The following is a 12,462-nucleotide window of genomic DNA, read 5'->3' as shown; positions in this document are numbered from 1 at the left end:
TGTCACTGCTCATTACGGCTCAACCATGGCAGTATTTATCGATGGATTTCCAACAGATTTTGTACAAAGGGTATGAAAAGATCTGAGGGTTTTTGCAGAGCCAAATCACACTCATCTCCGGAAATAATCTTTGATGAAAAAATCATGGCTCAGGTTTCTCAAGAGAATATCTTGTCAAATAACAAAAACAAAACTCGTTTCAACCATAAAATTCGAATATTGCAGGCAGAGGAAGATGCTGACAGGCACATCATCACTACAGCTGTCACTTTTGCCTCTTATGCTCTAGTGTCAGTGGCTAGTGAGGAAATTGACTTGTCGATAATGTTCACTACACATACAAACGTGAGATTGTTTTCAAGAAATGTGGAAGAAGCAAAGCCACATATGTGATCTATCCCAGCATATTTTCCTCAAAGTACACAACAAAAAGACTTTTCTTTTCATCCATGCCTTCAGACCTCAAAAAGGAAGCTGCCATTTTTTCTCAACACCAACTATACACCCGAAGAAAGCAGCAGGGGAGCAAATAATAATTGCTCTTTACGGTAGCAATCCTGACATCCAGAACCTTGATAAGCTGCGGTATCACCTATCTGCGATGGCTGCAGTGAAAACGAGTTTCAATCTTATCAGGTTACCCCCTACACAAGACGCTGCTCAATTTCACTCCTTGCTCACCGACCATCGGATAAATCGTCCTAATATACAGTTTATTTACAAGCACACAAATTCTCTTACATCGTCAAATGGTGGCAAATTTAATTTACTTTAAAATGTACGACATACTCGTAGTTATAGTATAAAACTAGTCCTTCAGGGATAGAATCGCTGAAAAATGAAAAAGGTAGAACATTTTGAGGTTTATTAGATTTTTGACAATGTTGCGTTCTGCACCGGAGGTCGAAAACTTGTATTATTCATTGGGCTAACATGATAAACAACTCACATAAAAATCAGAACTACGAGATCTGACGCAAGGTCTGATGTACATGGTTACTAAATTATACATCTCGTATAGTTCTACCAACAAAGATTTTCTTTGCATTGTTCTAAATGTGTAAAAAAAAGCAAACTAATGCGATATTCTGTGCACGTATTTGGTGACAACCCGAGGAAGTTTTATTGAGATGAAAAAAGACAGAACGTTTGTGTTTGAGGTTTTATGATGAATTTTTGTGTGTTCATATATAATATTACTTAAATTGTGATTCTCCGAACCAGTGAAAATAATAAAACTCTTCCAATCTCTCTTATGCTAACACAATCTTATCCCAATACATGAAGCTAAATGATATTTAATCCTTTTCGGAGAAGTAATATTATTTGTCATCATGAAATAAGTACCTGTCTATTACTTAATTCCCGAAATTCGAACATAATAGAAGATAATGTCCATGAACCTTCCACAAAAAATAATTTGTTTATGTTTTTGATCGAATTCAAGTTGGAATTTTATTTGTTCAGTGATTGTTCAAGCTGTGTGTTTTATCGTTTATTGTTCCGACAGGTATGAGAACTCGGTGGTGCTGTCATACATTTCGTTTTCGGAAAACCTTAGTTCAAAAAATCAAAAAAAATATTGGAAACGATAGTGAACGGTATTCCATAAAGGTATGCAAGCAAAGTGTTAAATGTTCACCTGATCATTTATAACCTTGAAAAACTTGTACTTATGCCATATTCATATAGCCTTAATGGCTTTAGTGAAATTGGTCCCGATGAGAGTATTGACCATAAGGAAGCTAGGGAAATTATTTTAAAATAACTAATTTTTTATATGTAACCTCATTTTTATTAAATTTTGATGGCACCACTCGGTGAATTTATCTTTGCCATTCAAAATGTATGCAATTTTTCCAGGGGATCAAAACAACATCAATATTTTAGATGACTAATATCATCACAATCTCTCACCGTGTGAATTGATAGATTTTATTTAAAGCTGATTATTGTTCTAAAAAAATAAAACGATCAGAATAATAATCAAGCAACGTAATCAGAGCGTTGTTTGATTAATCAAAGTCGCTGTGTTTTAACTACATCGTTGATGAGCACATATTTCAAAACCATTAATAATAAACTTCAATGGAAATCGAACCTGCAACATGCAACCTACTAATCTAGTATCTAGAATAATACAATGTGTACATTAGTTAGGTTATTTTTGAATAAACACAATGGCTGAAAATTATTGATGGAATTGCTAGTGAACTTTATAGCCTCGTCTATGCGGCATCAACTGGAATTTATGGTTTCACACCATATTTCAAATGAAATCACTTTGTTTAAACCACTCTCTCATTGGCACATTTAAAAAAAGTAATTACTAATACTAGAGTAGTATATTTGTGACAAATAGTGGCTAATTCAAATACGTTAGTAGCTTATTCAAATAAGCCACAAAATTTCAATAATGAGTGACGCAGCTTATATTTATGTGTATGCATTTCCGTCAATAATTCTCAACTCCAATATACCAACAAGAATGCCTGAATGAATAAATTTTGCTTTATTATAGCAGCATTAATAAAATTACACATTTTTTATCATTCCGATTGGCGGTTTTGGAACATTACCTAGTTATTGTGTTATGGGGAAATAGTTCGCAGAATTTTCAAAGACAAAGTGCACCTCATGATCCAGAAAATTCTAGGAAACAGAATCGATTATAGTTGGCTGGTTTTTTAATTCTGAAACATTGAATTGATCAAAACAATTTATTGGCCTTTTTGAAAAACACTTAAATGGAATTCTAATGAAAGATGTGCATTTGGGGGTAGAAAGATTCAACTAAATGAATTGAAATAATATGAGATGATGTAAAGTGAACAAAAATTACTGATATTAATATGAAATAAAATCGATTTATGTCAACGGAACGCAACATAATGAAATGATTTTTTAAGCGTGATTACTGTTGTATCCAAAATGTTGTGCACCATCGGCACCACCAGCCAGTGAGACTGTGGCATCCCCTATTGGGGTATGTTGAGACTGAAGGTAGTATGGAGAAAGAGGAAGATGGGGAAGAACCAGGCTATTCAGATCTGGCCACCAGATGCGGCTAAAAACATTTGAAGCAACGCCAAGGTTTGGATTCTGAATGGTGGTCTTTACTGAAATTATCTACCAGTCTTGAATGCACCGCTAAATGAAATGAAACGAATTCAAATTAAATTAAATCTTTGAAATCAGGCGATCTTTTGGGACTTATTATAAAATGAAGTGTAGTATGTTTACCTTGAGAACCTTGACCACGTCTGGCGGAAATTGCATCATGGCGGAGTTGGAGACGCGTCGGTAGATGCGGTCCACGAAGATGCCGGCGCGGATGGCGTGCGCCACCGAGCGGAACTTGGGCTTCTCGTCAGCCTTGCGCCGCGTGGTGGCCAGCTGCCGCGTGAAGGTGGACGCCAGCCACTCACGCACTTCGGGAGGGACCGCGTCCGGCTGCACCTCGGACAGCTCGTCATCTTCGTCCGCCAGCCGCCTGTGGGACGCGACACGCGACACGCGACGCGCAAAGAAACGTCGTCAGTAATGTCGCACAGTGTGAAATAAGCCTTATTGCAAAACGGTTCCATGACAAAGCAGAACAATGACAAAACATTACATTGAAGATAAGTGAATTCAACCTAACCCAATCTAAACTGTTATTTTATCATGTACTTTAACTGATACTAACCTAACATCATAACTACCACCATGGGTGTAACCACATCGTCCTCCTTAAGAGTCTCTGTGTTTTTACCTATGATGGCAGAGTAATACTAAAACATGCAGTCAAAACAGGTCCTAGTGTGGTGTTCTTTACATCCAGTACTGATTATAAAAATTTACTGTATTACTGGAACTTATTATCTACGTAAACTGTAATCATTTGTGAAATTTATGTACAAGAATATTATTCTATTTTGTCACTGTTCTTTTTTATCCGGTTGCTTTGCAAAATAAAAACAATTTTGTTAAAAATATATACTATCAAATAAATTAGAAAACTAACTATAAAGCTTTCACCGTGTATATTGGCACAATTTAGTGATGATTTGAATTTACACAGTGTGAAATAATTACACAATTTGGTCAAAATCAGTTAATATTATCATATAAATTCAGAAAACTCCGCTACTTTGTGACTTTTAAGCTTTCACCATGAGTGATATGATTTGTTGACATTAGTAACAAAACAATAATAATTATGGCAAAATGGTAAAAGTGACAAATAAATATTGTTAGTTAATAAAACTACCAAAAACGTCTAATATTTAAAAGATTGTGGAATACGATATAAATGTAATTATATTGAAATTTTACGTGAAACCGTTATTACTTCGGTTAATCTTACTACTTCAAAAATTCAAATCGTAAAAGTTCACTAATGAACTCATGTTCAAAACACACACAATTGCACAAAATTTGATTATAAACATTGAATTTGAATTTTTTTAATGAATCTTAGAATTGTAATTTTACGTTATTAAAATTCGTGTTAAAAAAAAACGTTAAATACGCATAAATAAATTAGGTATATATTACATACTCTTTTATATTTATAAGCAGTGACAAAAATAAATTTAATTTATTTGCAAGAGGTAAATAAGTTTCCCGAATTTAGGCTCAATAAGACAGGTTGGAGTAAAATGGAATTAAGTTAAAAAGATTTAAGGTTTTAAAAATCACTTATCCATTGATCTCTTTATTAATCACTTGAAAACTACTTTCCTCGTAGTCAGTATACCCTTAAGAAACAACTAGGTAACTGACGTCAAGGGGCACTCCAATATCTAAGAGCTCTTTAATCTTTGATTTTGGTTTCTTGAAAACATCACGTTCAATGGAGATATTGAAGGGCACCGTCCCTTTGGATGGTACGCATTTTCCTCTTACGCCTTTTTTAGTAGTAAAGGGAAAGCTATTTGGCATTAAACCAAATTAGCAGTCTTTGTGCGCAAAATAAACGATGTTTTTAACCAACGCAAATGGTGGAGAATTGTATATATACATGATAAAAATAAACAGTAAACGAATATTTAATTGAGCTAGAAACCATTGTGGAAATAGTACCGAAGGATGCTATTTAAAAGGATGTAAGGCTGACCATTTGAAGAAATCTGGAACAGGGGAGCAAACCACGAAATATTAGAAAGAATAATTGGAGACACAAGCCGGTGGTGAACGCTGGGAAAACGTCACACTACTCTAAAATGTAACGCCGCGATGAATGTGTTGATACATGGTATTGAAATACGTATTATTTATAGATTATTATAATTTTTTTGGTTATTGTTAAATAAATTTTTAAAGTCCGAAAATTGAAAATTGTGAAAATTACTTTTGGTCCACAAATACGGCGAAAATCTTTACCTTTAGATGGATGCAAATAAAATTTAAACAATTTTTGGTTATTGCCGATGTACTCAATATTTAATTGGCATTTAAATGATGTTCTGATAAACAAAATAATGGTTTATTAATTTTATCACTATTCATAAAGGTTGATCACCATAGTTATATGTAGATGTATTGAAAAGTAAACAAAAATCACTTTATTAAATTCATACACTCTTACTTTTCATACTGACCAGACTAATGAAGACTTTTTCTAAAATAATCTTGTTTATGTGAGCTTCCCAAAAGTATAAGGTTGCTGAGATTTTTCTTAAAAGTAAGACAATAAACATTAAATTAACTTAAGTCATAATTTCACATATCTAATAATCTAGTATTTTCTAGACAATACTTAACACAAAACTTTATAATTTCTAAGTAAAAATCTATGCGAAAGAAAAAACTTTTCTTTTTTACTACAAATGTACTTAAGGCAAGTATTTTAATATTTTTTCAATATGTTCATCTAAATTTTACAAAGAAACCTAATTTTCGACTTTTAAAGCCTCTAGAAATGATGCAAAGGTAATCTTTGCAGCAAATTTGCTAAAAAATCAAAGATTCCAAATATTTGTGAATAAAAGTCAGTAAACAAGAGCGAAGATCAAACATTTTAAATAAAGTGAAATAAAAAATAAAATAAAATTAATAGAAATATAAAAAGAGGAAAACATTTGCTCTTAGTATTCATAATAATAATTGGTTGTCACATGAAACGACTAGTTGATTATTAGTGAAAGTTTCATACCATATGTGGACATGTTCTATTCTGTTTCGACAAGGATCTTTTGTTTGTCTCAAACAAATTGTCAAATTCCTCATTGCTCTCTGCAACATTGATCGCAAGTTACGAGCAACAAACAATATCACACTTATTTCCCACTTTCAAAGACGATTCTCCGGATTCAAATTTAAAATAGGGATTAGATATCTTCCCTAGAAAACCCTGGAGACAAATAACAAAAAACAACCAATTAATACGCTTTTGAATATGTGTCAAATGTTTTCAAAATAAATCTTATATTATACACATCATGTTATGTATGTTATACATCTACAGAAAATTGCTATAAAAAAGAGCAGAATTCTTGATTTTCATCTTCAGTTATGATTGTGCTTATATAAAATAGGTCTTCAATGAAAAATCAATTTCTGTTCCTGATTATTACAAAACTATTTTGGTTCAAGTATATCTCGAAATTGATTATCAATAATTATGAATGTGTAATGTGTGTGCTATTCGGCCAAAAAAACGATATAATTGGAGAGGGAACATATCATAAAAAGCACATAAAAACAACACTCAATAAATTAGCATTATATATGTAAAAATTTGTACATTTCTACAAATAAAAAAAAAAACGAAAATAAAGCCATACCTACGTAATGAATGATGAAAAAATAATGATATTTGATTTATGCACGTACATATATATTTACCTGATTATAAAGTTAATTATGTCAAATGCCACAGAACTATATCTCTGAACTCCGTTATGCATTTCCATAAAACTATAATTTTTATGAAGTAAAGTATTACAAAATCCCAATTTAATCAAATGAATATATATGTTCGAATTCTCTTATTTTCCAGAGAATTTTTAGTTTTTTGCTTCAAGACAGTATTAAACGTAGATTGACAGCGACTTATCCGCTTGAAGAAAGAACCGCGTGTTTTCTCACCAATTTAACAACTTATACTGAAAGAATTTCTGGGTATTGTTAAGTTGTTCGTGCAGACAACGCCGGAGGGGTGGCGTTATTGGGGTTGATCTTGTTTATATAAATTTTTATTTACATAACAAACTTTGAAAGAGGGTTAGACAACTTGGTTAATGTTAATATTTCACGATAAAACTGCGGACGAATTAATAATCCTGTTAAATCTTCCGCTTTAGCAAAATTTCACACAATAAAACTCTTGATTTTTGTGTTTATAGCAACAATAATGATACTTAAGATTTTTTAACGATAATAATAAACATACCGTTTTCTGAGCTTTTTAATGTTGTAGAAAATCATTGCCGCAAACATTTTGTTATAGTTCAAGTACAGTCATATTTTTAAAACACAGGCACTTTCAATTATTAAAACTAATATTCGATGTTATATGTTGAAGATTTAATTTTTAACAGAAAAGTGGAGTAGTGTTCTTGACTTTCTTAGAGCGTCTGAAAGGTTTGAAGCCACCCACTCGCTTAGATGGATATTCCGATAGAGTCGTTATGACTGCCTAAAGCAACAAACCTTCTAAGAATATCTATTTGATTCTTAGGCATTTTGCTTATTATTGCCTAGTAATAGAAACGTGTATCTAATTATTTTACGGCCAGATCGCGTGTGCGAGCCGCCAGGGACCACACGAAATGAATACATTCATTCACTTTAGTACTCGATAAAAATGACAATGAAGGCTCGAAACATTGCCACAAATAGACAAGTTTCATAATCGACGTGAATAAATTTATACCCATAGTGTACCGTATTTTTTATTGAGGAAATTAATGTTGCCTGACGTCATGGAGACAAAAAAAAATAATTATTTGAAATTTGTAAAAAATTTCACCTACTCTAATTTCCGAAGCGTTACTAAACATTAAAATAACGTTCAACCTTAGTTTTTGTTCATTCGTCACATTAATATAAACAAGAAACATTAATTCCTTAGAAAATTTGTTAAAAATAATCCTTCCCTAATTTCCGAAGCGCAAATATTTATGAAGCAAAGAAAACTAAGCATTAAAATAACGTACAATCTTAGTTTTTGTTCATTCTTCAGCTGAATATATACAAGAAACATTAATTCCTCAGGTTAATTTGTTTGGTTTTGGGAACATACAGCTGTTTGTCACCAGTAAAGTCAATGTTTTTGCTTTCCGGGACAGCTCGTATGATCTCATATTATACATTGTTGTGTTTCCCTTAGCTTTAAAGTTGCAAATATAAATTAAACAGTGTTTAAAATAGAAAAAACAAGCTTTTTTTTAAAGTATAGAAGTTATCCAGAGAAAAAAATGAATAACTCTTTCGATTTTATTTAAAAAAAACAAAAATATCCACAAATTGTCCGACTTTCTGAAACATAGGGCAAGATTAAATGTGCTTTTTCCCACACATCTACATAACATCGCAAATCAAGGATTTACTCTATCTATGTGGCTCATTTCATTTTTTGCGAAGGTACTTTTACTGGAAAGAAAAATAGGATGAGAAATAAAGAATGCAATAAAGAAAGAAAGCTGATTACATAATTAAACAGACTAATAAACTAAATCGAATTCCAGTTAATCCTCTGCATATATTTAATCGAACTCTCCGTCTAAAAATGTCCAAGTCCAAATGGTTTAAGATGAGTTATTTATGTTAATTCTTTCAGACAACGATATGGAAAATGCTTATGTTGTTTTACTAGTTCTTATGATCTGAAACCACGTGGATTTTATGAAAAAATTCTAAAATATGATTTCAACGTACATTTGCGTTTGCCAAAAGATAACATTTTAAATACGATTTTTTTTGTGTAAAATATTCTATCCGCTTAATCTGTAAATATCACAAACGCCGTCAAAATTCCAAACAATAAAAAAACTACTATTGCTTTAAGAACCAACTCATAAGTTTACAGATCAAGTTTTTGGAACAATAGTAATTAAAGTTTGAAAGAAACTTCCACAAGAAATTTAAAATATACTTCAGGGTAAAACTAGAAGCCCCTGTTGTCGCAACATTTCTGATTCATAGTATTTTTTTCGTTAAAAATATTTTTACGACTAGATTATAAAACACCGACTTTTCTCTACTTTCTTTAATTACAATATGCATGAATTATATATGTAAACCTTCCGGAAAAGATAGCGGAAATTCTATCAATATCTGTTGCGTAGTTTACAAGAACAAAGCGCACAAACAGATAGACGCGTTTATTATATACTATTTAGAGATTATTATTGTGAAAAATAATGAAAATAATAAAAAAAAACGCTTGGCTCCGATTCGTCTTCCCTTAATAATTGTTAAGCCATATCATTTTAATCTGTAAAACAGCAAATGAATTACTCATTTTTTTAATTAAATATACGCACATATAAGTCTCCATACGGCAATCTTCATCAAATGAATGATTCGATGAGTTACAAATTTCAATTAAAAAGATGTTGGGTGAATTGCCTATATCAAGGAGCTTGGCGTGACTGCGGACATTACTCCATATCAATTAATTATTAATTAGAAAATATACTTCCGCTCACTAAAGAATAACATCAAGGATTACAGAAGTGAGTAAACTTATAGATATTTGTCAGCTTTTCGAATTTTTTAAGAACAAACGTTTTGGTAATTTTCTGGTTACGTGACGAAATTACACACGTATGATTTTCCGTTCACTGCCAGAATTACGGAAAAAATTACCCATTTTTCTAGGAGCCGAAATAAATCTTAAGTTTTCTACATTAAGACATAACTGTGTTATTACTATCTATAATAAGAAATCATAGTAAACAATTTAAATCATTTTAAAACCCTTTCTAAAATTTATTTACTGTATTTTTTAGGATCCGTTTTCGTAGCGATATATTTTTTTTAGCTAGATATCCCTTATGGTGAAAATGGGGCTAATTTAAAGTTTTCAACGCGGAATATAATTTTGAATTATACATTAGTTATCAATATATTCATGTTTAAGATGACGTCGGTGGCATCTTGATCTGTTGATTTTTAATATTTTTTACGAATCCATTAATTACTTCCTACTATCAAAAATAAATGTACATTAACCTATATTTATTTCTACCTAAAATCGCTTTATAGTACTTCTAGCCACTACCGTATCTTGGTGATATAAATATTGAGTAACTAGATTGGAAACATTTTTTTAAAAAGAAAAACAAACATTTCAGGTTACGGAAATTATCGAAAAAAATATACGAATAACTTGAAAATTTTCGATAATTTCCTACTACCACCACTATAAGCAGAAAATATTGCTTGTATTGCGATGGAAGACTTAGCCAGCCAAGAAACCCGGGTTGATCCCAGTCAACACAGCCAGCCATTTGTAATTTATCATAAATAAGATAAGAAATTTTATGATGTTATTCATTTTATTAGCACTTTGTTATAATGATATTGTTTAAAATGAATAACCTCTCCCTCAATTTATTTTATTGACTAGGTCATAACATATTAGTATGTCAAGTATTAACCCTTAATTCTCCAAATTGCTTTATGACATAGAAGAAGCCTCCTTTATGACCACCTCTTGATAGAATAGAGAGGGTAGCACCGGCGGCATTACATTTAATGCTTCCTATACTCAGGGGGTGCCTAAAAGCACGCTATCTAGTAATTAAAATAAGAAACGTCGTAAATAATGTCTAATTACGTGAAAACAAACATAGAGCTAAGACTCGGTATACTTTTATATAGAGTACGTATTCATAATAAGCATATGTTATATTATTACTTATCGGATCTTAATTTTATTTGTGGACTTCATTCAGAGTTGCTTTCGCCAATCAAACAAATCGCTAAGTTAAAATCTAACTCAAACAAACAATTTTGCTGCCATCAATGCGATTACAATTACGCAAAGTTTTTGAGACCTTTGAACATTAGTCTCCGCTAAGAGTTGAACCATCCACAAATATTTTTCATTATCTAATTATTACAAAAAAACATAGATTATTAGTGTACGTAACTACTGTAGTACAAATAAAAAATTTGTAATAAGAGTGTATAGGTTATTCAGGAAATAGTTTTGGGACGCGCTAAAAAACGCGTGGTCTAAAAAATGGATGTAATTTTTATTATAATAGTGTTTGGATGAACTAACGAAAACTTAGCTCCTCATTTTATGACCATATTTTCATAAGATATTCATTAACCATTCTCCCCGAAAGGATGCTTTATTTAAAGATTTTTACGATCAATTTATTTGTAAGGTGTAATGGATGAATCCTTTTCATTGGTTTACACACTTATTCCAACATTTATATTTTTCATATAATCAACAAATTTCAAAGAGAAAATATATGCCTAATGAATACAAACGGTATGTTGATAATATTATTGAGTAAATATAAAACGCGGGATTAATTATTTAACCTAATGCTCCCAAATCGGCGATAATAAGTTAAAATCGACAGTAGTCCGTAATTTCTATGTTTTTTCGCTGTCAAGCTTTAAGCTTTTTGCGAGTCAATTCCCGCTGACACATTACCAGACGTTGACATAATTGCGTTATTCCAGGGTAGTAATAAAATTTACTGTAGTATTCGTTATTTAGCTTACTTTCAGATTATACAATATTATCCAATACCTTCCCAATGTTGCATAAGATCTCTACAATTACGACCTTATATATATAGGGTAAAAATACCTCAACCAATGCATCTTTCATGCATTTATTGTTAAACTATTTAAGCTTATTTTGCTCCTCTTCAACATTTTTTTAAAACTTTAATATTTTTTGCTAATTTGTTGATTTAAAAAAAAAAACCTTTCATTATTCAGCCATTATATATTTACTTTAAGTATTCATTTTTTGACTGTGTTTTTATAAAGGATTGGACTCACAAAGTAGATAATGGTTACCAATTCGCTGGAGTAACCAAAAAATACTGACCTCTTGCGCGTCAGTGTCTTTGGCTCTCCACACAGTTCAGAACTGCAAGGAGTAGAGGAGCCTCATCCACCATGGAAATCGGAATGATGGTTACGATCCTCGGCAACGAGAAACTGACTTAAGAAGAACTACATCTTCGAAAACGCATCAAAATCACGTTGGTTGATAACTCAACACACTTTTAAAAAGTGATATAAGTCATTAAAAACGGTGAATTTTTTTTTAAACTTATCCTAACCTAACCTAACCTAACCTACTTAACCCAGTTAGTAAAGTTTTTGTTCAATCATTTTCCATGAATTTATATAACTTTTTAAAGATCTGATGAATTGTCATTGTGATGATTTATCCGGTCACCTTTCAATGTATATGCAATCGTGTACTGGTTTGATGTATGTTTAAACTACTACGTACACTAACCGATGAAATAATCATAAATTTCATGTTTA

General features: G+C 31.6%; 1 protein-coding gene across 8 annotated transcripts in view; it reads right to left on the bottom strand.

Annotated features, from left to right (window-relative positions):
• Nucleotides 1-12,462, bottom strand: part of LOC149424522 (dual specificity calcium/calmodulin-dependent 3',5'-cyclic nucleotide phosphodiesterase 1A-like) — a 618,560-nt gene that overhangs the window by 71,898 nt on the left and 534,200 nt on the right. For all 8 annotated transcript variants that reach the window (XM_089651657.1, XM_089651656.1, XM_089651659.1 and 5 more), the window contains one exon: nt 3,244-3,493. In XM_089651657.1, the coding sequence (XP_089507783.1) occupies nt 3,244-3,493 (250 nt within the window). The remainder of the gene's footprint in view (nt 1-3,243; nt 3,494-12,462) is intronic.

Source organism: Hesperophylax consimilis, chromosome 4 (assembly GCF_061612785.1).
Source record: "Hesperophylax consimilis isolate HC1 chromosome 4, BYU_Hcon_1.0, whole genome shotgun sequence".
In the NCBI taxonomy this organism is placed as follows: Eukaryota; Metazoa; Arthropoda; class Insecta; order Trichoptera; family Limnephilidae; genus Hesperophylax; species Hesperophylax consimilis.
This window is presented reverse-complemented; position numbering and strand designations above follow the sequence as displayed.